The sequence below is a fragment of the Scyliorhinus torazame genome, chromosome 26 (assembly GCF_047496885.1).
Source record: "Scyliorhinus torazame isolate Kashiwa2021f chromosome 26, sScyTor2.1, whole genome shotgun sequence".
Taxonomy (NCBI): domain Eukaryota; kingdom Metazoa; phylum Chordata; class Chondrichthyes; order Carcharhiniformes; family Scyliorhinidae; genus Scyliorhinus; species Scyliorhinus torazame.
In genome coordinates, this window is record NC_092732.1 from 43,417,416 (window position 1) to 43,440,456 (window position 23,041).

The window sequence follows — 23,041 nt, forward strand, 5'->3', positions numbered from 1 at the left end:
GGAGTGAAACAGTTAAAGATTGTTAAATTGCCAAGTTAAATGTTTTTAAATTCCTATTTTCTTCAGGTATTTTTCCGTTTCTATCAATGGGAAGAAACTGAAATGGGTGTGGAGGCAATTGGACTCAGGGGGCGGCACGGTAGCGCAGTGGTTAGCACCGTCGCTTCACAGGGCCAGGGTCCCGGGTTCGATTCCCGGCCTGGGTCACTGTCTGTGCGGAGTCTGCACGTTCTCCCCGTGTCTGCGTGGGTTTCCTCCGGGTGCTCCGGTTTCCTCCCACAAGTCCCGAAAGACGTGCTTGTTAGGTGGATTGGACATTCTGAATTCTCCCTCAGTGTACCCGAACAGGCGCCGGAATGTGGCGACGAGGGGATATTCACAGTAACCTCATTGCAGTGTTAATGTAAACCTACTTGTGACAATAAAGATTATTGTTATTTGTTGACAGAATTTACAGAAACCATTTTCTATAGCCTGAGGGGTAGTTTTAACAAGTTTATGTCTATCACATTTTCCAAATTAAAATACGGATTTCATCTTTTTTAATGGAAATCAGATTTGTTATAGCAACACACTTGTCCATTGAACATAGAACATACAGTGCAAAGGAGGCCATTCGGCCCATCGAGTCTGCACCGACCCACTTAAGCCCTCACTTCCACCCTATCCCCGTAACCCAATAACCCCTCCTAACCTTTTTAGTCACGAAAGGCAATTTATCAGGGGCTGGTTTAGCACTGGGCTAAATCGCTGGTTTTTAAAGCAGACCAAGGCAGGCCAGCAGCACGGTTCAATTCCCGTACCAGCCTCCCCGAACAGGCGCCGGAATGTGGCGACTAGGGGCTTTTCACAGTAACTTCATTTGAAGCCGACTTGTGACAATAAGCGGTTTTCATTTCATTTTCATTTCATTTCACGGCCAATCCACCTAACCTGCACATCTTTGGACTGTGGGAGGAAACCGGAGCACCCGGAGGAAACCCACGCAGACACGGGGGAGAACGTGCAGACTCCGCACAGACAGTGACCCAGCGGGGAATCGAACCCGGGACCCTGGCGCTGTGAAGCCACAGTGCTAGCCACTTGTGCTACCGTGCTGCCCATCTTTGAGTTCCTGTTGGTTCCCTAGATTTGCTTTGTAGTCACATTCCTCGGTAATGTGGGGTTATTGGTGTCATGATATACACCAGTATATCATGGTGCAGACACACACTGATGGACACACAGCGGGACCAATCAACACACACAGCACCGCAGCCAATCACCAGTTAGAGCACATGCACTATAAAGACAGAGGGCATCAGAGTTCCCGCTCATTCGGAATGCAGCCTCCTAGTAGGACAGAGCTCACAGCCTGCAGCACACATCTTCACCATGTGCTGAGTGCATAGACTGGTTAGGACAAGGCATAGGTCTTTAGTTTAATCTAACATCGTGTTAACCCACAGTGAAAGTATGTTCAACAGTTTCTAACTGAATAGAATAGTGTTGCACTATTTTAAGTGTTGGTGGCCTGTATGTGTTACACGGATCCAGAACACCCAACACAACATGGTACCAGGAGCTGAGGGATGTTAGAACTTCTTAGACCTACCTGCAAGTGATCCGCCTTCCACCAGCATACAGCCACCCTGCAAAATGGACAGCGTCCGCCCGCCGCCGCCGCTCCGCATCACCGGTAACCTGGGGGCCAACTGGAAGATATTCAAACAACGCTTCCAGCTCTACCTTGAAGCCACAGACCGGGAAGCTGCCTCAGACACCAGGAAGATCGCTCTCTTCCTATCCACGGCCGGGGACCATGCCATCCACATTTTCAATTCTCTCACCTTTGCTGATGGTGAAGATAAATCAAAATTCAAGACGGTCCTCCTCAAGTTTGACACTCACTGCAACATAGAGGTGAATGAAAGTTTCGAGCGCTATGTATTCCAACAGCGTTTGCAGGGTAAGGATGGACCTTTCCAGTCCTTTCTCACCCACGTCCGCATCCTTGCGCAGTCCTGTAATTACGGGCCCACCTCCGACTCCCTGATACGCGACCCGATCGTTTTCGGGGTTCAGTCGGACCCCCTACGCCAGCAGCTCCTCGAGGTGAAGCAGCTCACCCTAGCGACCGCCATCGAGACCTGCGTGCTACACGAACACGCCACTTGTCGGTATTCCCACATCCAAGCGGCTGAAACGGCGCGGCGAGGTCCCCACGAGGCAGAACGGGTCCAAGCAATCGAGCAACTGCAGGGCCTCAGCCTGGATGAGGGCGGCCATTTCGCGCGCTTTTCACGGACTCCCGGGCTTGTGCGCACCGAACGAGGGGACGGCGACGAACGTACCACGCAGGCGCGCACCACGTACGGCCGCACCGCGCATGCGCTGTGGCGCAGCGAACGTACTGACGCTACAACGTGCGGCAACTGTGGCTCCGCCCACTTAAAGCGGCAATGTCCTGCCAAATCCCGACGATGCCTCAGATGTGGCAAACTTGGTCACTCTGCTGCTTTATGCAGATCAGCTCAGCCTGCCAACTCTCGTCGCTCCAGCCAGCCTCGCAGGAATGTCCGGGCCATTCAACCCACGGTCACCGAGTCCGATGCGGACCTACTGATATTGACACCGAGGACCCGAAGGCGCCTTTTCGAATCGGTATCGTTACAAAAATCAGGGTGTCCCCGAAGCAAAGAATCCAGCCTCTATCGGTATACAGCATCGATCCAGACGATGAGTGGTGTGCCACCCTGACGGTCAACCAGAATTTGTCGCCCACCTCAGAGAATTAATTTATGAACTTTGCGGACTTATAGACTCTCGGAATTGTTTCGCTGCTTTGTTTGATCGTTTCCCTGGTTTGTATATCGTGTTGATCTCGTTATTCTTGTTGCTTCTCTGCACCAGGCACCTTCCCATGTAACTAGCTTAGTTCTCATGTACGTAGTCCTGTAAATATGTCTTCGCACCCCACACGTAGTTAGGAACATCCTCACCATACATTATTTATTGCCACACACGTACATTCTTTTTTTTTTTAACAAACAATTTTATTGAGGTATTTTTTGGCATTGCAAACAGTTACAGATAACGAAATGTGCAAACATCAATATAAAACCAATACTTCAATCAAACCATACTGCACATGCCCGCTCCTCTCCCCTACACACTACCCGCCGATTTATCCCTCCTACTCTATTCTAATACATTCTTTTGTAAAAGGGAGGGATGTCATAATATACACCAGTATATCACGGTGCAGACACACACACTGATGGACACACAGCGGGACCAATCGACACACACAACACCGCAGCCAATCACCAGTTAGAGCACACTCACTATAAAGACAGGGGGCATCAGAGTTCCCGCTCATTCGGGATGCAGCCTCCTACAAGGACAGAGCTTACAGCTTACAGCACAGATCCTCACCATGTGCTGAGTGCATAGACTGGTTAGGACAAGGCATAGGTCTTTAGTTTAATGTAACATCGTGTTAACCCACAGTGAAAGTATGTTCAACAGTTTCTAACTTAATAAAATAGTGTTGCAGTATTTTAAGTGTTGGTGGGCTGTATGTGTTCCACGGATCCAGGGCACCCAACACATCAATTGGGTCATGGGGATATGGTGTAGGTGTTGACTTTGGGTAGGGTGCTCTTTCCAAGAGCCGGTGCAGACTCGATGGGCCGAATGGCCTCCTGCTGCACTGTAAATTCTATGATTCGATGATATGCTTCCATCAGTTTATGTTTGTAAAACAGTTCCCTGGTCTCAAGATTTTGTGGGTCAAGATTTCCCGAAGATTTGGGTAATTGTTGTGTTTTTCTGTCTGCTTATCCTTACGAAAGCTACCATCCAGCAGATTCCAGTCAGATTCCGCTGGACAGGAAGGGAGCCTTGTCCTTCAATGAAGTGAGCCAATTCTCAGTTTCTTAAATTAAAAAAAAAAAATATGTCTATTCAAATTTTCCAACAAAATTTTGAACAAACCCCCCCCCCCCCCCCCCAATAACAAAATGAAAGAAACACAAACGCAACAGACAGAAATGATACAAAACTTATACATTGGGTTTCCCCCATATACAGTAACCCCCATATGATATTCAAAGGTACCCATAGGGAAGCCCCCCCCCACCCACCCGAATTCCCCCCCCCGAAAGAGACCCCCCTCCCTCCCCCCCCACCCTTGGGCTGCTGCTGCCACTGACCTCCTCCTAACGCTCCGCGAGATAGTCTAGGAACGGTTGCCACCGCCTGAGGAACCCTTGCACAGACCCTCGCAAGGCAAACTTTATCCTCTCCAGCTTGATGAACCCTGCCATGTCATTGATCCAGGCCTCCACGCTCGGGGGCTTCACGTCCTTCCACATGAGCAAGATCCTCCGCCGGGCTACCAGGGACGCAAAGGCCAGAATACCGGCCTCTTTTGCCTCCTGCACTCCCGGCTCGTCCGATACCCCAAATAATACCAGCCCCCAACTCTGTTTGACCCGGACTTTCACCACCTTGGACACCGTCCTCGCGAGACCCCTCCAGAACCCATCCAGCGCCGGGCACGACCAGAACATATGGACGTGATTCGCCGGGCTTCCCGAGCACCTCCCGCATCTGTCCTCCATCCCAAAGAACCTACTCAGCCTCGCCCCTGTCATATGCGCTCTGTGAGTAACCTTGAACTGTATTGGGCTGAGCCTGGCGCAAGAGGAGGAAGAATTAACCCTACCCAGGGCATCAGCCCACAGAGCCTCATCTATCTCCTGAGCCGATTCTCAATGGCGAGGTGAGGAAGTGATCCGAGGTAAAGTGTTTGGCTTCCAGTCTCACTGGAAAACATGGTTAGGAGTTAGCTTACGTCTGACACAGGCGGGCGGCATGGTGGCGCAGTGGATAGCACTGCGGCCTCATGGCGCTCCCAGCTCCAGCTGCCGCTACGGCCCACGGCGGACTCAGCCGGCGGAACCGGACCGCTGAAGTAGTGCCCCCCCTTCGGCCGCTCGCGCGCCCCCCCCCCCCCGGACCGTCCGCACACAGTGCCCCAGCCCCGAATGAAGCCCCCACCCCTGCCCTCGGGCCACGTGACCGGAGCGCCCCGGAGGAAACCCACGCAGACACGGGGAGGACGTGCAGACTCCGCACAGACAGTGACCCAAGCCGGGAATCGAACCGGGGATCCCCGCAGCTGTGAAGCAACTGTGCTAACCACTGTGCTACCGTGCTGCCCAGCTTCCCAGCCCTTTGGGAGAAATAGTTTTCCCTCAACTCTCTTTTAAATTTGCTACCTCTTATCCTGAGATTATGACCTCTCGATCTCGAAATGCCTTACTAGAGGAAGTATCTATGTCCACTTTATCTCCACTCTTTATCATTCCTGAATGTACGTGCCAGCAGTGAAAGTGCTTCAATGTTCCTCTTAACGCTTCTTATACTCCCTGGTAACCTGCTTTCTCCTTTAAGGCACGTTACGACCAATATTCACTCTGGTTCTTTTTTGTAAGCAATCTATTTATTTCAATGGTCAGTACCCCTCAAATCATTTTGCCCAGCTTGTGTCATGTTACACTTTGTGATAATATGTCATTATTCTTTGCCTTGTGATCCAGAATGGTCTGATGGGCTGATTAAATGAAATAGAGTTCGCACACTCTACAGAGCTATAACTATTAATAAAGTAAGATTGAGTCTGTTAAACAGTCATCTATAATTAAGTATTACGAATGATGTCTACTTCTCTCTAAGCTAGACTAGTCCTTGATCTATCTCTCTCCTCTGCTAACACACTACCCAAGATTCCCTGAGGTCTGATATTTATACTGGGAACTGCTGGTGCCCTCTAGTGTTTGAATTACACTGAGGTGTAATAATGAACCCTTCACTGGTATACCTATATACCTGTCATTACAGCTTACAAAGTACCTTAACTGGGACAAGCTGAAAGGTGCCTGAGTGGTATGTCTGGGTTTCTGTGCATCAGCGTCACCTGCAACGGGGATAAAACATTGTTTGGGACCTTACCTTTGTCACAGGGGTGGATGTTTCTGTCTCTATCCACAGAGGCAGCAGAGTGCGTTACACCTGGCGGTAGAGAAGCGACAACTCGCAATTGTGGAGATGCTCCTCAAAAATAACATTAACTTACAGCTTCAGGACAAGGTGAGGACGAACTACGCACTCAGCAGCTTAACAGGAGTTAGCACGGAGCCGGCATTTAAAATTGCGAGCGTGCACGATGCTCTCATGCTGCAGGTCGTTAGGATAAGTATTCATGCACATGTGTTCTCACACAATGTAAGAAATCCACGCAGCATATATTGTTGCCTGTAAACCCACAACGTGCCTTTACTTGGTAATGAGAGTGGATCAGTCCTCTCTCGCCACGCCTCAAGCCCCCCCCGCCACCCCTGATCCTCTGTCTCACCATCTCACCATGTGGGGGCGAAACCCACACAGACACGGGGAGAATGCGCAAACTCCACACGGACGGGGCTTTTTTCACAGTAACCTCATTTGAAGCCGACTTGTGACAATAAGCGATTTTCGTTTCATTTCATTTTCAGAGCCGGGATCGAACCTGGGTCCTCGGTGCTGTGAGAGCCACTCCTGATTTCTTCCCTGTAAAGAACTTGCAGGGCGGTACGGTAGCACAGCGGTTAGCACTTTGGCTTCACAGCTCCAGGGTCCCGGGTTCGATTCCCGGCTCGGGTCACTGTCTGTGCGGAGTCTGCACGTTCTCCCCCGTGTCTGCGTGGGTTTCCTCCGGGTGCTCCGGTTTCCTCCCACAAGCCCCGAAAGATGTGCTGTTAGGTGAATTGGACATTCTGAATTCTCCCGGTGTGTACCCGAACAGGCGCTGGAATGTGGCGACTAGGGGCTTTTCACAGTCACCTCATTGCAGTGTTAATGTAAGCCCACTTGTGACGATAAAGATGATTAAAACTGACCTGTGGTTTAGGGGTGTGTGATAGCTAGCTGGTGTTCCTCTGGCCGGGTTGCCAATTGAGGGCCACAGAACGAGGATGTGAGAAATGAGTTTGCGAATCTGTCACTCAGACAGGCAGTTGTGCGTGAGGCCGACCTTGGAACAAACCTCAACACAGCCGGTCCCGGTAAATCAGATTCGACGTGGATCACCAAAGAGCCAGCTTGAGTGATGAGTGCCCTCCATTTCCTTCGCTTTCGCGACTCTGGCTTTCCTGCTATTGGAGCTGTCCAGGTGGTGGCTTTGTGTCCGATTCGCTCATGTACGCTGCTGTTTCAGCAACCCTGCCTTTGCTGCCGATTAACAGCTCGGGGATTTTCTGCTGTTCCTTGGAACTTAAAGCCGAGGACCAACTTTCTTTGCCGATTCATGAAACATTTAGTGATTTCTGAATGTTATCCGTAGCAGGGGAAGACAGCGCTGGATCTCGCTGTGCGGGGACAACACGCAGTTCTGGTTGATATGATTATAAAGACGGAAAGGTTCAACGCAAGACAGCTGGTAAGGTGGCTTGGGGGTGAAGTGTGTTGTGAACTTTGAGCTGTGAATGAGGGTGTGGGTGAAGGGTTTTGAAGAGAGGACAGAGGACGGGGAGAATTTCCCTGGATGGTGGCGTGGGACCTTTGATCTCTACCCAAGAAGGTGGACAGGGGGCTGGATTGTCCGATTCTGGGGCTATACAGCCCCGTCGGCGTGGGAACGGTTACGTCAGGACAAAGCGGCAAACCGATTCCCCGTTTTGCTGGGGGCGGGTGGAGAGCACGCGGCTCCTCGCTGCCGATACGCCCGGGAGAATTGCTGGGTCCGTGGCCGCGCGTGCGGGGGGGGGTGCCGTGCGTGCTACGTGACGGCGGCCGCTCGGGGGACCCGTCCCGCGAAATAGTCCCAACCTTCGGCTGGCTCACGCCCCCCCAGACCCCCCCCAGTTCCAATAACCATTGTCTACCTGAATGGGCCCCACACTGTTGTAGGTGAACTGTCCTTCTACTTTTTTCCCTCAGGGTACCTGGGAGGTTGGTGCTGAAGGACAGGGAGGTTCAGCACTGGATCTGACTTTGAACTGCGTGCAGGATCTGAACCACATCCGTGCTGTGTTGTGGATCTTGGCCACCAAGCATCTCAAGGCAGGCGACTGGAAGAAGCTCGCCGAGCACTGGGATTTTTCCAACAAACATATCATTGCCATGGAGACTCAATGGACAGGTACCCGGAGCAGATGTCGGTCACATCAGGCAAACTAGGGGGGACAAGCCGAGGCAATTGATCAGGGAAACAGAGTCATAGATTGTACAGCCCAGCAGGGCTGCCCCAGCTCTTGGAAAGAGCCCCCTACCTCACCCCACACCTCCACCCTATCCCCGTGACCCAACCCAAACCCCAGGGCAGCACGGTAGCACGGTGGATATCACAATTGCTTCACGGCTCCAGGGTCCCGGGTTCGATTCCCGGCTTGGGTCACTGCCTGTGCGGAGTCTGCACGTCCTCCCAGTGTGTGCGTGAGTTTCCTCCGGGTGCTCCGGTTTCCTCCCACAGTCCAAAGATGTGCGGGTTAGGTGGATTGGCCGTGCTAAATTGCCCTTAGTGTTGGGTGGGGTTACTGGGTTATGGGGATAGGGTGGAGGTGTTGACCTTGGGTAGGGTGCTCTTTCCAAGAGCCGGTGCAGACTCGATGGGCCGAATGGCCTCCTTCTGCACTATGAAAAAACATTTTTGGACACTAAGGGGCAATTTATCACGGCCAATCCACCTAACCTGCACGTCTTTGGACTGTGGGAGGAAACCGGAGCACCCGGAGGAAACCCACGCAGACACGGGGAGAACGTGCAGACTCCGCACAGACAGTGACCCAAGCCGGGAATCGAACCTGGGACCCTGGCGCTGTGAAGCAATTGTGCTAACCACTGTGCTACCGTGCTGCCCAGAGATCTTTAAACAGTTATTGAGATCTGACCTGCTTTCACTCACTAAAACTCAAGACTGGCTGTCTGTGTCAAAGATGCCTACTAGCGGCTGTCAAGGTAATCACTGCCTTGCACTTTAACCGGTTTCGGCTTTCCAAGCCTTTGTGGATGACAGCCATTATCACAACTTTAACATCACAGCGGCTTCTTTGCTATCCTTTCTACTTCACTATGAAAAGTACACAGCAACACAACTTATCGGGACTCAAACTTAGCATGCAAAGGCAGCTTCAGCAGACAGGTCGCATTAAGCATTGACTAATATCAGCCTGACCTAAACGCAAGACACATGTCTGCCTAAACAATTGAACATGATGGTAGGTGACAAGGAAAATGTCCTCTTACAAGTGTCACAGACAGCGATCACTTAACAGGAACCAAAACACTACGACATTCTATCAGGACTTGACGTTCCCTCAACCCAGTTCCACACGGGATGATGACCATGAGTTATGAGTTAACACTACCTCCGTTTCTTACAACACACACCGTTGACTGTTGGAATTTCACACCCAGCTCTTCAGTTGGAGCACGTAAAATAATCTCAAGGATTGGATGAACTGTTCTGAGTGGCAGCTCCTGACTAACCTCGTTTAACAATGATTTCTGTCCCGTATCCAAACTCTCGAATGCTCTCCCTACATTCCTGCACCTCGCCCGGATTCCCGATATTCCTGCACCTCGCCCGGATTCCCGATATTCCTGCACCTCGCCCGGATTCCCGATATTCCTGCACCTCGCCCGGATTCCCGATATTCCTGTCTCAAGCCCGGATTCCCAATATATTCCTGCCTCCCGCCCGGATTCCCGATATTCCTGCACCTCGCCCGGATTCCCGATATTCCTGCACCTCGCCCGGATTCCCGATATTCCTGCCTCTCGCCCGGATTCCCGATATTCCTGCCCCTCGCCCGGATCCCCTATATTCCTGCCCCTCGCCCGGATTCCCGATATTCCTGCCCCTCGCCCGGATTCCCGATATTCCTGCCCCTCGCCCGGATCCCCTATATTCCTGCCCCTCGCCCGGATTCCTGATATTCCTGCCCCTCGCCCGGATTCCCGATATTCCTGTCTCTCGCCCGGATTCCCGATATTCCTGCCTCTCGCCCGGATTCCCGATATTCCTGCCCCTCGCCCGGATCCCCTATATTCCTGCCCCTCGCCCGGATTCCCGATATTCCTGCCCCTCGCCCGGATTCCCGATATTCCTGTCTCTCGCCCGGATTCCCGATTTTCCTGCACCTCGCCCGGATTCCCGATATTCCAGTCTCCCGCCCGGATTCCCGATAGTCCTGCACCTCGCCCGGATTCCCGATAGTCCTGCACCTCGCCCGGATTCCCGATATTCCTGCTTCTCGCCCGGATTCCCTACATTCCTGCACCTCACCCGGATTCCCGATATTCCTGCTTCTCGCCCGGATTCCCGATATTCCTGCACCTCGCCCAGATTCCCGATATTCCTGCTTCTCGCCCGGATTCCCGATATTCCTGCCTCCCGCCCGGATTCCCGATATTCCTCCCTCTCGCCCAGATTCCCGATATTCCTGCACCTCGCCCGGATTCCCGATATTCCAGTCTCCCGCCCGGATTCCCGATAGTCCTGCACCTCGCCCGGATTCCCGATATTCCTGCACCTCGCCCGGATTCCCGATATTCCTGCACCTCACCCGGATTCCCGATATTCCTGCTTCTCGCCCGGATTCCCGATATTCCTGCACCTCGCCCAGATTCCCGATATTCCTGCTTCTCGCCCGGATTCCCGATATTCCTGCCTCCCGCCCGGATTCCCGATATTCCTGCCTCTCGCCCAGATTCCCGATAGTCCTGCACCTCGCCCGGATTCCCGATATTCCAGTCTCCCGCCCGGATTCCCGATAGTCCTGCACCTCGCCCGGATTCCCGATATTCCTGCACCTCACCCGGATTCCCGATATTCCTGCTTCTCGCCCAGATTCCCGATATTCCTGCTTCTCGCCCGGATTCCCGATATTCCTGCCTCCCGCCCGGATTCCCGATATTCCTGCCTCTCGCCCAGATTCCCGATAGTCCTGCACCTCGCCCGGATTCCCGATATTCCTGTCTCTCGCCCGGATTCCCGATAGTCCTGCACCTCGCCCGGATTCCCGATATTCCAGTCTCCCGCCCGGATTCCCGATAGTCCTGCACCTCGCCCGGATTCCCGATATTCCTGCACCTCACCCGGATTCCCGATATTCCTGCTTCTTGCCCGGATTCCCGATATTCCTGCACCTCGCCCGGATTCCCGATAATCCTGTCTCTCGCCCGGATTCCCGATATTCCTGCCCCTCGCCCGGATCCCCTATATTCCTGCCCCTCGCCCGGATTCCCGATATTCCTGCCCCTCGCCCGGATTCCCGATATTCCTGTCTCTCGCCCGGATTCCCGATTTTCCTGCACCTCGCCCGGATTCCCGATAGTCCTGCACCTCGCCCGGATTCCCGATATTCCTGCTTCTCGCCCGGATTCCCTACATTCCTGCACCTCACCCGGATTCCCGATATTCCTGCTTCTCGCCCGGATTCCCGATATTCCTGCACCTCGCCCAGATTCCCGATATTCCTGCTTCTCGCCCGGATTCCCGATATTCCTGCCTCCCGCCCGGATTCCCGATATTCCTCCCTCTCGCCCGGATTCCCGATATTCCTGCACCTCGCCCGGATTCCCGATATTCCAGTCTCCCGCCCGGATTCCCGATAGTCCTGCACCTCGCCCGGATTCCCGATATTCCTGCACCTCGCCCGGATTCCCGATATTCCTGCACCTCACCCGGATTCCCGATATTCCTGCTTCTCGCCCGGATTCCCGATATTCCTGCACCTCGCCCAGATTCCCGATATTCCTGCTTCTCGCCCGGATTCCCGATATTCCTGCCTCCCGCCCGGATTCCCGATATTCCTGCCTCTCGCCCAGATTCCCGATAGTCCTGCACCTCGCCCGGATTCCCGATATTCCAGTCTCCCGCCCGGATTCCCGATAGTCCTGCACCTCGCCCGGATTCCCGATATTCCTGCACCTCACCCGGATTCCCGATATTCCTGCTTCTCGCCCAGATTCCCGATATTCCTGCTTCTCGCCCGGATTCCCGATATTCCTGCCTCCCGCCCGGATTCCCGATATTCCTGCCTCTCGCCCAGATTCCCGATAGTCCTGCACCTCGCCCGGATTCCCGATATTCCTGTCTCTCGCCCGGATTCCCGATAGTCCTGCACCTCGCCCGGATTCCCGATATTCCAGTCTCCCGCCCGGATTCCCGATAGTCCTGCACCTCGCCCGGATTCCCGATATTCCTGCACCTCACCCGGATTCCCGATATTCCTGCTTCTTGCCCGGATTCCCGATATTCCTGCACCTCGCCCGGATTCCCGATATTCCTGTCTCTCGCCCGGATTCCCGATAGTCCTGCACCTCGCCCGGATTCCCGATATTCCTGCACCTCACCCGGATTCCCGATATTCCTGCTTCTCGCCCGGATTCCCGATATTCCTGCACCTCGCCCAGATTCCCGATATTCCTGCTTCTCGCCCGGATTCCCGATATTCCTGCCTCCCGCCCGGATTCCCGATATTCCTCCCTCTCGCCCGGATTCCCGATATTCCTGCACCTCGCCCGGATTCCCGATATTCCAGTCTCCCGCCCGGATTCCCGATAGTCCTGCACCTCGCCCGGATTCCCGATATTCCTGCACCTCACCCGGATTCCCGATATTCCTGCACCTCGCCCAGATTCCCGATATTCCTGCTTCTCGCCCGGATTCCCGATATTCCTGCACCTCGCCCAGATTCCCGATATTCCTGCTTCTCGCCCGGATTCCCGATATTCCTGCCTCCCGCCCGGATTCCCGATATTCCTGCCTCTCGCCCAGATTCCCGATAGTCCTGCACCTCGCCCGGATTCCCGATATTCCTGTCTCTCGCCCGGATTCCCGATAGTCCTGCACCTCGCCCGGATTCCCGATATTCCTGTCTCTCGCCCGGATTCCCGATATTCCTGTCTCTCGCCCGGATTGCCGATATTCCTGCCTCTCTCCCAGATTCCCGATAGTCCTGCACCTCGCCCGGATTCCCGATATTCCTGTCTCTCGCCCGGATTCCCGATATTCCTGCACCTCGCCCGGATTCCCGATATTCCTGCACCTCGCCCGGATTCCCGATATTCCTGCACTTCGCTCGGATTCCCGATATTCCTGCCTCCCGCCCGGATTCCTGATATTCCTGTCTCTCGCCCGGATTCCCGATATTCCTGTCTCCCGCCCGGATTCCAGATATTCCTGCACCTCGCCCAAATTCCCGATATTCCTGCTTCTCTCCCGGATTCCCGATATTCCTGCACCTCGCCCAGATTCCCGATATTCCTGCTTCTCGCCCGGATTCCCGATATTCCTGCCTCTCGCCCGGATTCCCGATATTCCTCCCTCTCGCCCAGATTCCCGATAGTCCTGCACCTCGCCCGGATTCCCGATATTCCTGCCTCTCGCCCGGATTCCCGATATTCCTGCACCTCGCCCGGATTCCCGATAGTCCTGCACCTCGCCCGGATTCCTGATATTCCTGCTTCTCGCCCGGATTCCCGATATTCCTGTCTCCCGCCCGGATTCCAGATATTCCTGCACCTCGCCCAAATTCCCGATATTCCTGCTTCTCTCCCGGATTCCCGATATTCCTGTCTCCCGCCCGGATTCCCTATATTCCTGCTTCTCGCCCGGATTCCCGATATTCCTGTCTCCCGCCCGGATTCCCTATATTCCCGCCACTCGCCCGGAGTCTCGATCTTCCTGCACCTCGCCCGGATTCCCGATATTCCTGCCTCCCACCCAGATTCACGATATTCCTCCCTCTCGCCCGGAGTCCCGATATTCCTCCCTCTCGCCCGGATTCCGTACATTCCTGCACCTCGCCCGGATTCCCGATATTCCTGCACCTCGCACGGATTCCCGATATTCCAGTCTCCCGCCCGGATTCCCGATATTCCTGCCTCTCGCCCGGATTCCCGATATTCCTGCCCCTTGCCCGGATTCCCGATTTTTCTGCCTTTCGCCCAGATTCCCGATATTCCTGACTCTCGCCCGGATTCCCGATATTCCTGCCTCTCGCCCGGATTCACGATATTCCTACCCCTTGCCCGGATTCCCGATTTTCCTGCCTCTTGCACGGATTCCCGATATTCCTGCCTCTTTCCCGGATTCCCGATATTTCTGTCTCTCGCCCGGATTCCCGATATTCCTGTCTCTCGACTGGATTCCCGATATTCCTGCCTCTTCCCCAGATTGCTGATATTCCTGCCGTCGCCCGTATTCCCGATATTCCTGTCTCTCGCCCGGATTCCCGATATTCCTGACTCTCGCCTGGATTCCTGATATTCCTGCCTCTCGCCCGGATTCCCAATATTCCTGCCCTCGCCCATATTCCCGGTATTCCTGCCCCTCGCCCGGATTCCCGATATTCCTGCCTCTCGCCCGGATTCCCGATATTCCTGCCTCTCGCCCGGATTCCCGATATTCCTGCCTCTCGCCCGGATTCCTGATATTCCTGCCTCTCGCCCAGATTCCCGATATTCCTGCCCTCGCCCATATTCCCGGTATTCCTGCCTCTCGCCCGGATTCCCGATATTCCTGCCCCTTGCCCGGATTCCCGATTTTTCTGCCTCTCGCCCAGAATCCCGATATTCCTGACTCTCGCCCGGATTCCCGATATTCCTGCCTCTCGCCCGGATTCCCGATATTCCTGCCCCTTGCCCGGATTCCCGATTTTCCTGCCTCTTGCACGGATTCCCGATATTCCTGCCTCTTTCCCGGATTCCCGATATTTCTGTCTCTCGCCCGGATTCCCGATATTCCTGTCTCTCGACTGGATTCCCGATATTCCTGCCTCTTCCCCAGATTGCTGATATTCCTGCCGTCGCCCGTATTCCCGATATTCCTGTCTCTCGCCCGGATTCTCGATATTCCTGACTCTCGCCTGGATTCCTGATATTCCTGCCTCTCGCCCGGATTCCCGATATTCCTGCCCTCGCCCATATTCCCGGTATTCCTGCCCCTCGCCCGGGTTCCCGATATTCCTGCCCCTCACCCGGATTCCCGATATTCCTGCCTCTCGCCCGGATTCCCGATATTCCTGCCTCTCGCCCGGATTCCTGATATTCCTGCCTCTCGCCCGGATTCCCGATATTCCTGTCTCTCGCCCGGATTCCCGATATTCCTGCCTCTCGCCCGGATTCCCGATATTCCTGCCTCTTGCCTGGATTCCTGATATTCCTGCCTCTCGCCCGGATTCCCGATATTCCTGCCCTCGCCCATATTCCCGGTATTCCTGCCCCTCACCCGGATTCCCGATATTCCTGCCCCTCGCTAGGATTCCCGATATTCCTGCCCCTTGCCCGGATTCCCGATTTTTCTGCCTCTCGCCCAGATTCCCGATATTCCTGACTCTCGCCCGGATTCCCGATATTCCTGCCCCTTGTCCGGATTCCCAATTTTTCTGCCTCTTGCACGGATTCCCGATATTCCTGTCTCTTTCCCGGATTCCCGATATTTCTGTCTCTCACCCGGATTCCCGATATTCCTGTCTCTCGACTGGATTCCCGATATTCCTGCCTCTTCCCCAGATTGCTGATATTCCTGCCGTCGCCCGTATTCCCGATTTTCCTGCCCCTCACCCGGATGCCCGATATTCCTGCTTCTCGCCGGATTCCCGATATTCCTGTCTCTAGCCCGGATTCTCGATATTCCCACCTCTCGCTAGTATTCCCTATATTCCTGTATCTCGCCCGGATTCCTGATATTCCGGCCCCTCGCCCGGATTCCCTATATTCCTGCCCCTTGCCCGGATTCCCGATATTCCCACCTCTCGCTAGTATTCCCTATATTCCTGTATCTCGCCCGGATTCCTGATATTCCGGCCCCTCGCCCGGATTCCCTATATTCCTGCCCCTTGCCCGGATTCCCGATATTCCTGCCTCTCGCCCAGATTCCCTATATTCCTGTCTCTCGTCCGGATTCCCTATATTCCCGCCTCTCGCCCGGATTCCCGATATTCCTGTCTCTTGCCCGGATTCCCTACATTCCTGTCTCTAGCCCGGATTCCCGATATTCCCGCCTCTCGCCCGGATTCCCTATATTCCTGTCTCTCACCCGGATTCCCGATATTCCTGCCTTTCGCACAGATTCCCTATATTCCTGTCTCTCGCCCGGATTCCCGATATTCCTGCCTCGCGCCCGGATTCCCGATATTCCTGCCTCTCGCCCGGATTCCTGATAGTCCTGTCTCTCGCCCGGATTCCCGATATTCCTGCCTCTCGCCCGGATTCCCGATATTCCTGCCTCTCGCCCGGATTCCCGATATTCCTGCCTCTCGCCCGGATTCCCGATATTCCTGCCTCTCGCAAACAGAAGGATGAGCATTTTAACATTCAGACTTTGCTCTTGACCGGAGCCAACTTGGGTGAATGGGCGGAGAGGTGGGCGGAGAGGTGGGCGGAGAGGTGGGCGGAGAGGTGGGCGGAGAGGTGGGCGGAGAGGTGGGCGGAGAGGTGGGCGGAGAGGTGGGCGGAGAGGTGGGCGGAGAGGTGGGCGGAGAGGTGGAGGCTTGGCAACAGCAGCCAAACATAACGGCAAAGTTACAAACAGACTGGCTTAATGTCGGACCGTGACTAGAATGTCACTCCCCAAAGCACAATGCTCCGTCAAACACTCCCGCCATGTAGCGTACAAAGTAGATGAAGGGTGGTGAAAGCACATCACTGTGGATGCTGGAACCTGAAGCCAAAGAGAAAATGCTGGAAAATCTCAGCAGGTCTGGCAGCGTCTGTAGGGAGAGGAAGGAGCGAACGATTCGAGTCCAGGTGACTCTTTGACAAAGAGCGATAATGACTTTACGTTGTCGTTTCGAGCATAGCTGGTCAGCAGTTACGCAGCTCAACGCTGAGGGGGGAAAAAGATTTCAAATTTGCGTTCACAGTTAGCGGACCTCCGGGGGGCATTCCTCGGCCTGATCTGCATTTTGTGTTTAGGGAAGAACAGCTATAAAGAGCATGGATACCGGATGCTGCAGATTTGGCTTCATGGCTTCGCAACCTCGGGCAATCACCCCATCAAGGAGATGTATGAGAGTCTGGTGAAGATTGGAAATGCTAAAGCAGCAGGTGAAAACCATCAAGAACGATTCTCATGCGGCGGGGCTGAATTGTGTCTTTTAGAAAGGTCCCAATGAGATATAAGCAGCTCAATATTCTTGTTAATTATGTGATCAACCCAATTTTTATTAATTCCAGGTAATTTTGCCCCGGACACTGGGAATATTTCTATGTGTTGACCATGGACCCCCACTGACATGTATTACATAGAACATACAGTGCAGAAGGAGGCCATTCGGCCCATCGAGTCTGCACCGACCCACTTAATCCCTCACTTCCACCCTATCCCCGTAACCCAAGAACCCCTCCTAACCTATTTGGTCACTAAGGGCAATTTATCATGAGCAATCCACCTAACCTGCACATCTTTGGACTGTGAGAGGAAACCGGAGCACTCAGAGGAAATCCACGCAGACACGGGGAGAACGTGCAGACTCCACACAGACAGTGACCCAGCGGGGAATTGAACCTGGGACCCTGGCGCTTTGAAGCCACAGTGCTAACCGCTGTGCTGCCCAAAAGGCAAAGGTTTTGGAAATTAATGAAACGGCTGGGGCGGACTTTTGTTGAATTTGAAAGGTTGGGCGGCACGGTGGCGCAGTGGTTAGCACTGCTGCCTCACGGCGCCGAGGTCCCAGGTTCGATCCCGGCTCTGGGTCACTGTCCGTGTGGAGTTTGCACATTCTCCCCGTGTCTGCGTGGGTTTCGCCCCCACAACCCAAAAGATGTGCAGGGTAGGTGGATTGGCCGCGCTAACTTGCCCCTCAATTGGAAAAGAAAAATGAATTGGGTACTCTAAATGTATGGGAAAAAAATAACAATTTTAATCGGTGGACACGAGCATTGGGAATTGGAACTACCTCTGAAGATCTGAGGTATCATTGTCTTGGAAGAATTTAAGAATTCGCTACCCTCTGTGATAAGGACCCATGTTGAGGACCAAAGGGTTATAACCGTTAGACAAACAGCAATAACGGCTGACGATTATGAGTTGATCCATAATTTTAAACCTGTGCTCCGTCACCCTCATAATTTTGGAAAGGACAGGAAGTGGGAGAGTGAAAGGAAGGCAGGTAGCCAAGGTCAGGAATGGAGAGCGGGGAATGCTCGTAGGACACCTCAGACCCGGAAGGAAGGCACTGAGGGTGCAGGTGAAGTCCAAAGTGTTACCGTCGCAATGGAGTGGGACATGTTCATTCAGCATGTTGGAGGTTGGGAGGAAAACCCATGAGATTTGTCATGGTTCATGAGGAGGATTCCGAACAGGGAACAAGAGTAGAGTTAACTACAGAGCAGACGTTTAGCTCTAGTTAGAACTAGGAGACCTAAGGTAAACACTGCTGTGGGAGCAGGTATGGCAAATAAGGTAGATTAGGAAATAAGCAGGGCTTTGTCCAAGAGGAAATCACCCCATTTTCACACAATAATGTAGCCAAACTCATAACTATTTTGAAGGACAGAGATGCTCCACAAACACTTCCTGGAGAGGGCTTCGGTTTTCCCTCCGGAGAGTTCAATGAAAGCGAAGGTATTAGTGAATGGGATAAGTGGAGGTTATATCCCAGTTCCATTGTATGAAGTACAATTGGAGTGTGATTATTTATCAGGTTCAGGGCAGTTGTCGGAGTGGTTAAGAAATTACCAATAGACTTACTTTTGGTAAGTGATGTGGGAGGAGTGAAAGTTATAGTTTCACCCATGATTGCAGAGAGTCCGAGGGAAGATAAGGACACGGAACAGCTACGGGAGGGAGCAAGTTCCAGATTTTTTTTCCATTTTGTGTGGTCCGGGGCAATGGATAAACAAAGTCCGCCACCACCCGAGATGGAAGCCACACCACAATTGGATGGCGGAATAGCCAAAGCTATCCTTGAGAATGAGGGTGATTCCAAGGAAGTGTTTGATAGGACTTCATTAATTGAAGCCCAGGAGCTGTACAGGTTAGCACAGAAGTTAGGGCTGAGGGGGTTCGAGAGGGCTATTCTGTTAATAATGGAGTACGGATGAGGAAATGGAGACACCTTCATAGACCTGTGGACGAGTAATCGCCGGTTGTTCATCAGATAGTGGTACTGCCCAAATACTGGAGGGAAATACCGCGGGTAGCAGCAGCAGAACATGTGGGAATTCTGAAAACTCTGGCACTTTTCCGGGCCCATGTCATCAGGATGAAATGAAAAATGAAAACCGCTTATTGTCACAAGTAGGCTTCAAATGAAGTGACGGTGAAAAAAGCCCCTAGTCGCCACATTCCGGCGCCTGTTCGGGGAGGCTGGTACGGGAATTGAACCGTGCTGCTGGCCAGCCTTGGTCTGCTTTCAAAGCCAGCGATTTAGCCCTGTGCTAAACCAGATGTAGTGCGATTCTGTAGAACCTTTCACACCTGTCAGGTAACAGGTAAAAACCAGAACATGCGATTAAACACTCATCTTTAATACCCATATGGAGAAATGTCTAGTTGGGTATTAATAGGTCAACCAGCAGCCATATTGACTGAACCCAGCGAAGGGGACTGGGATAGAAGTGGAAATCCAGTACGTGTTGTCGAATCAGTTAATTGAGCTGAGGAATGGATGCCATGTTAGTGTGGAAGCCTGATGGGTCTACCTGGTTCGGCACAGATTACTGGTAAATCAATACCATCACCAAAATGGATTTGTGTCCGATTCCAAGGGTGGAGGACTGTACTGATAGGATAGGCTGCCTCATTCGTTCTGAAAATCGATCTATTAAAGGGGTTTTAACGCCCAGAGCTGCCGCCTTTGTGACTCCAAGGGCCACAGAATCGTAGAATTTACAGTGCGGAAGGAGGCCATTCGGCCCATCAAGTTTGCACCGGCCCTTGGAAAGAGCACCCTGCTTAAGCCCGCGCCTCCACCCAATCCCCGTGACCCAGTAACCCCACCTGACCTTTTTTCGGGCACTAAGGGGCAATTTATCACGGCCAATCCACCCAACCTGCTTTGGGCTGCGGGAGGAAACCGGAGCACCCGGAGGAAACCCACGCAGACACGGGGAGAACGTGCAGACTCCGCCCAGACAGTGACCCGAGCCGGGAATCGAACCTGCTGTTCGATTTTTTAAAAAACGCACCAGCTACATTTCAGTAACTCATGTACCAAGTCGTGGCTCGGGTGCCTAACTGCATGGTCGATTTGCGTGATGTGGTAGTTTACAGTGACACATGGAAGGAGCATGCAGGACAATTGAAATAAACTGCAGTTGGCCAATTTAGTCATCAATTTGGCCAAAATCATATTTGGCAAAGCAAACATGTCCTGCATTGGGCAGGTTGTGAGACCGGGACAAGTGGTATCCAGATGGCCAAGGTGAGGTCACTACTAGATTTCCCCATTCCCAAAACAAAATGGGAGATTGAGGTTCCTCGGTCTGTGCGGGATGTGAAGAAAAACTTCAGTACGATAGTGATAACTTTGACCAATATATTGTGGAAATAAGCAAAAACCGTGTGGCCCACAGAATGCCAAACAGCGTTTGAGAAATTGCGGGTCGTACTGCTGTTTCCGAACACTATAAAACGGCCACAGATGCCAGCGACCTGGGGGGCGGGAGCCGTGTTACTACAGGATGACAAGTCAGGAATAGAGAGGCTGGTGCCAAAGAGAGTTCGCCACCATTGAGGAGGAAGCCTTTCAGCATTTTGAAATTGATGTCTGGCCTGATAATAAGCCCCACATAGCTTAGACTGACCATAATCCGCTTGCATTTGTAGAAAAATGGAAAACACTAGCCCAGTGTGCATGACAGTCGGAAGAGACCTCGTGCATTGGGATTGGGGATGAAGAACATGAATAGGATCAGGCCGATTGTAGTTCCACGTGTTAGAAATGAATGGGGTCTGGTGTGTTGACCTTCTTATGATGGGAGTAAATAGGACTGTAGCCTGTTGGGATTCCATATGACGGGAATTAATAAGTATCTGGTCCATTGCAATTCTATACACTTCTTTTAAAAAAAAAAATTTAGAGTACCCAATTCATTTTTTTCCAATGAAGGGGCAATTTAGCGTGGCCAATCCACCTACCGGCACAACTTTGGGTTGTGGGGGTGAAACCCACGCAGACACGGGGAGAATGTGCGAACTCCACACGGACAGTGACCCAGAGCCGGGATCGAACCCGGGACCTCGGCGCCGTGAGGCAGCAGTGCTAACCACACAGTGCTACCTGTGTACTTCACAGGTATATTCCTGCAGTGCAGAAGGACGGCATTCGGCCCATCTAAGTCAGCACTGCCCCTCTGAAAGAGTACCCGACCTAAGCCCACTCAACCCACCCTATGTCCGTAACCCCATAACCCCACCTAACCCGCACATCTTTGGACACTAAGGGGCAATTTATCACGGCCAATCCACCTAACCTGCACATCTTTGAACTTGTGGGAGGAAACCGGAGCACCCGGAGGAAACCCACGCAGACACGGGGAGAACGTGCAAAGTCACCCAAGGCCGGAATTGAACCTGGTTCCCTGGCGCTGTGAGGCAGCAGTGCTAACCACTGTGCCACCGTGCCGCCTCCTGATGATGGGAGTAAATAGGGATCTAGTTCATCGGGGTTCTGTCTAATGGGAATTAAAAAGCATCTGGTCCTGTGGGATTCTATGATGGAATCAACATGGCTATGGTGAGTTGGACGTCTATATGAGGGTGAGTGAGCAAGTAGGATTTTGATTCAATAGATCTGAAAATGCGGATTATATCCGGATAATCTAGAGATAGCAATGCATTTCTTTTCTTGAATATGAACTCAATTTTATGTGATTTTCTTTGTGAATGTTCATTTTATCCGAATTGTCCAAACAGAGAAAATCCGGAGGCAGGTGAACACAGAGGAGGATTCACAGCAGAGATGTATGGTGATGTGAAAATGGGACAGACGTCACAGGCGGAAGAGCAGCTGTCACTGAACAATGTTTCTGGGCCATCTTTCAAAGCTGATTCATAATTAAAAGATGTTTTTTGAAAAGGCTCAGGAGCAGCACTGATTGGCCACAGTGGCTCAAAACATAAAACAGTGTGAATCATGTCAGGACAGGGCCGTAGAGCAAGCTACTGAATACGGATTCGAGCCTGTCGCTTTGACTGTTTGTCCAAATTATAAATTGAAAGTTGGTTAAGGTTTGATCAAATAGAAAGGGGCCTTTTGAACAAAATAACGTTTCAACATCAACCCAGGCAAGGGTTACTCTAAACTCCCCTAGTCTGTGAGCGAAGGAATGCCTGATTTAGAATTCCGACAATGCAGAAGGAGGCCATTCGGCCCATCGGCACACTACCGACCCTCTGAAAGAGCACCCCACCCAAACCGACTCCCCTGCCCTATCCCAATAACCCCTTAACCTGAGCTACACATCCTTGCACACTGAGGGGTAATTTATCACGGCCAGTCCACCTAACCTGCACATCTTTGGACTGTGGGAGGAAACCGGAGCACCCGGAGGAAACCCACGCAGACACGGGGAGGACGTGCAGACTCCGCACAGACAGTGACCCGAGGCCGGAATTGAACCCGGGTCCCTGGCGCTGTGAAGCAACAGTGCTAACCACTGTGTCGTCGTGCTGGAATTAGGGGCTCATTATTTCAAAATAACGGATCTTCCATTTAAGACAGATGAGGAGAAACCTTCGAAAGGTTCGCGAGTCTTTGGAATCGTCTTCCTCCAAAGGCGGCGGAAGCAGTTTCTTTGACTATCTTACACGCAGAGCTAAGTAGATTCTTGATAAGCGAGGGAGTGAAAGGGAGGGATGTTGAGTAGAGGTTCAAATCAGGTCAGCTCTGATCTTATTGGCGGGCCCAGTGCCCTATTGCTGATCCTCATTTGTATGTTTCTATGTGTTTTGCACTGATTTAGAACACAGAACATAGAACATAGAAAAATACAGCACAGAACAGGCCCTTCGGCCCACGATGTTGTGCCGAACCTTTGTCCTAGATTAATCATAGATTAT

At 52.6% G+C, this 23,041-nt stretch overlaps 1 protein-coding gene across 7 annotated transcripts in view; it reads left to right on the plus strand.

Annotated features, from left to right (window-relative positions):
• Positions 1-22,058, plus strand: part of LOC140403020 (ankyrin repeat and death domain-containing protein 1A-like) — a 101,663-nt gene extending 79,605 nt beyond the window's left edge. For 6 of the 7 annotated variants that reach the window (XM_072490675.1, XM_072490673.1, XM_072490676.1 and 3 more), the window contains 5 exons: positions 6,040-6,138; positions 7,370-7,465; positions 7,966-8,167; positions 16,951-17,082; positions 21,896-22,058. In XM_072490675.1, coding sequence (XP_072346776.1) covers positions 6,040-6,138; positions 7,370-7,465; positions 7,966-8,167; positions 16,951-17,082; positions 21,896-21,957 — 591 coding nt within the window. In that variant the 3' untranslated portion in view covers positions 21,958-22,058. The remainder of the gene's footprint in view (positions 1-6,039; positions 6,139-7,369; positions 7,466-7,965; positions 8,168-16,950; positions 17,083-21,895) is intronic. The other variant, XM_072490674.1, reaches the window with a different exon arrangement.
• Positions 22,059-23,041: the final 983 nt, after the last annotated feature.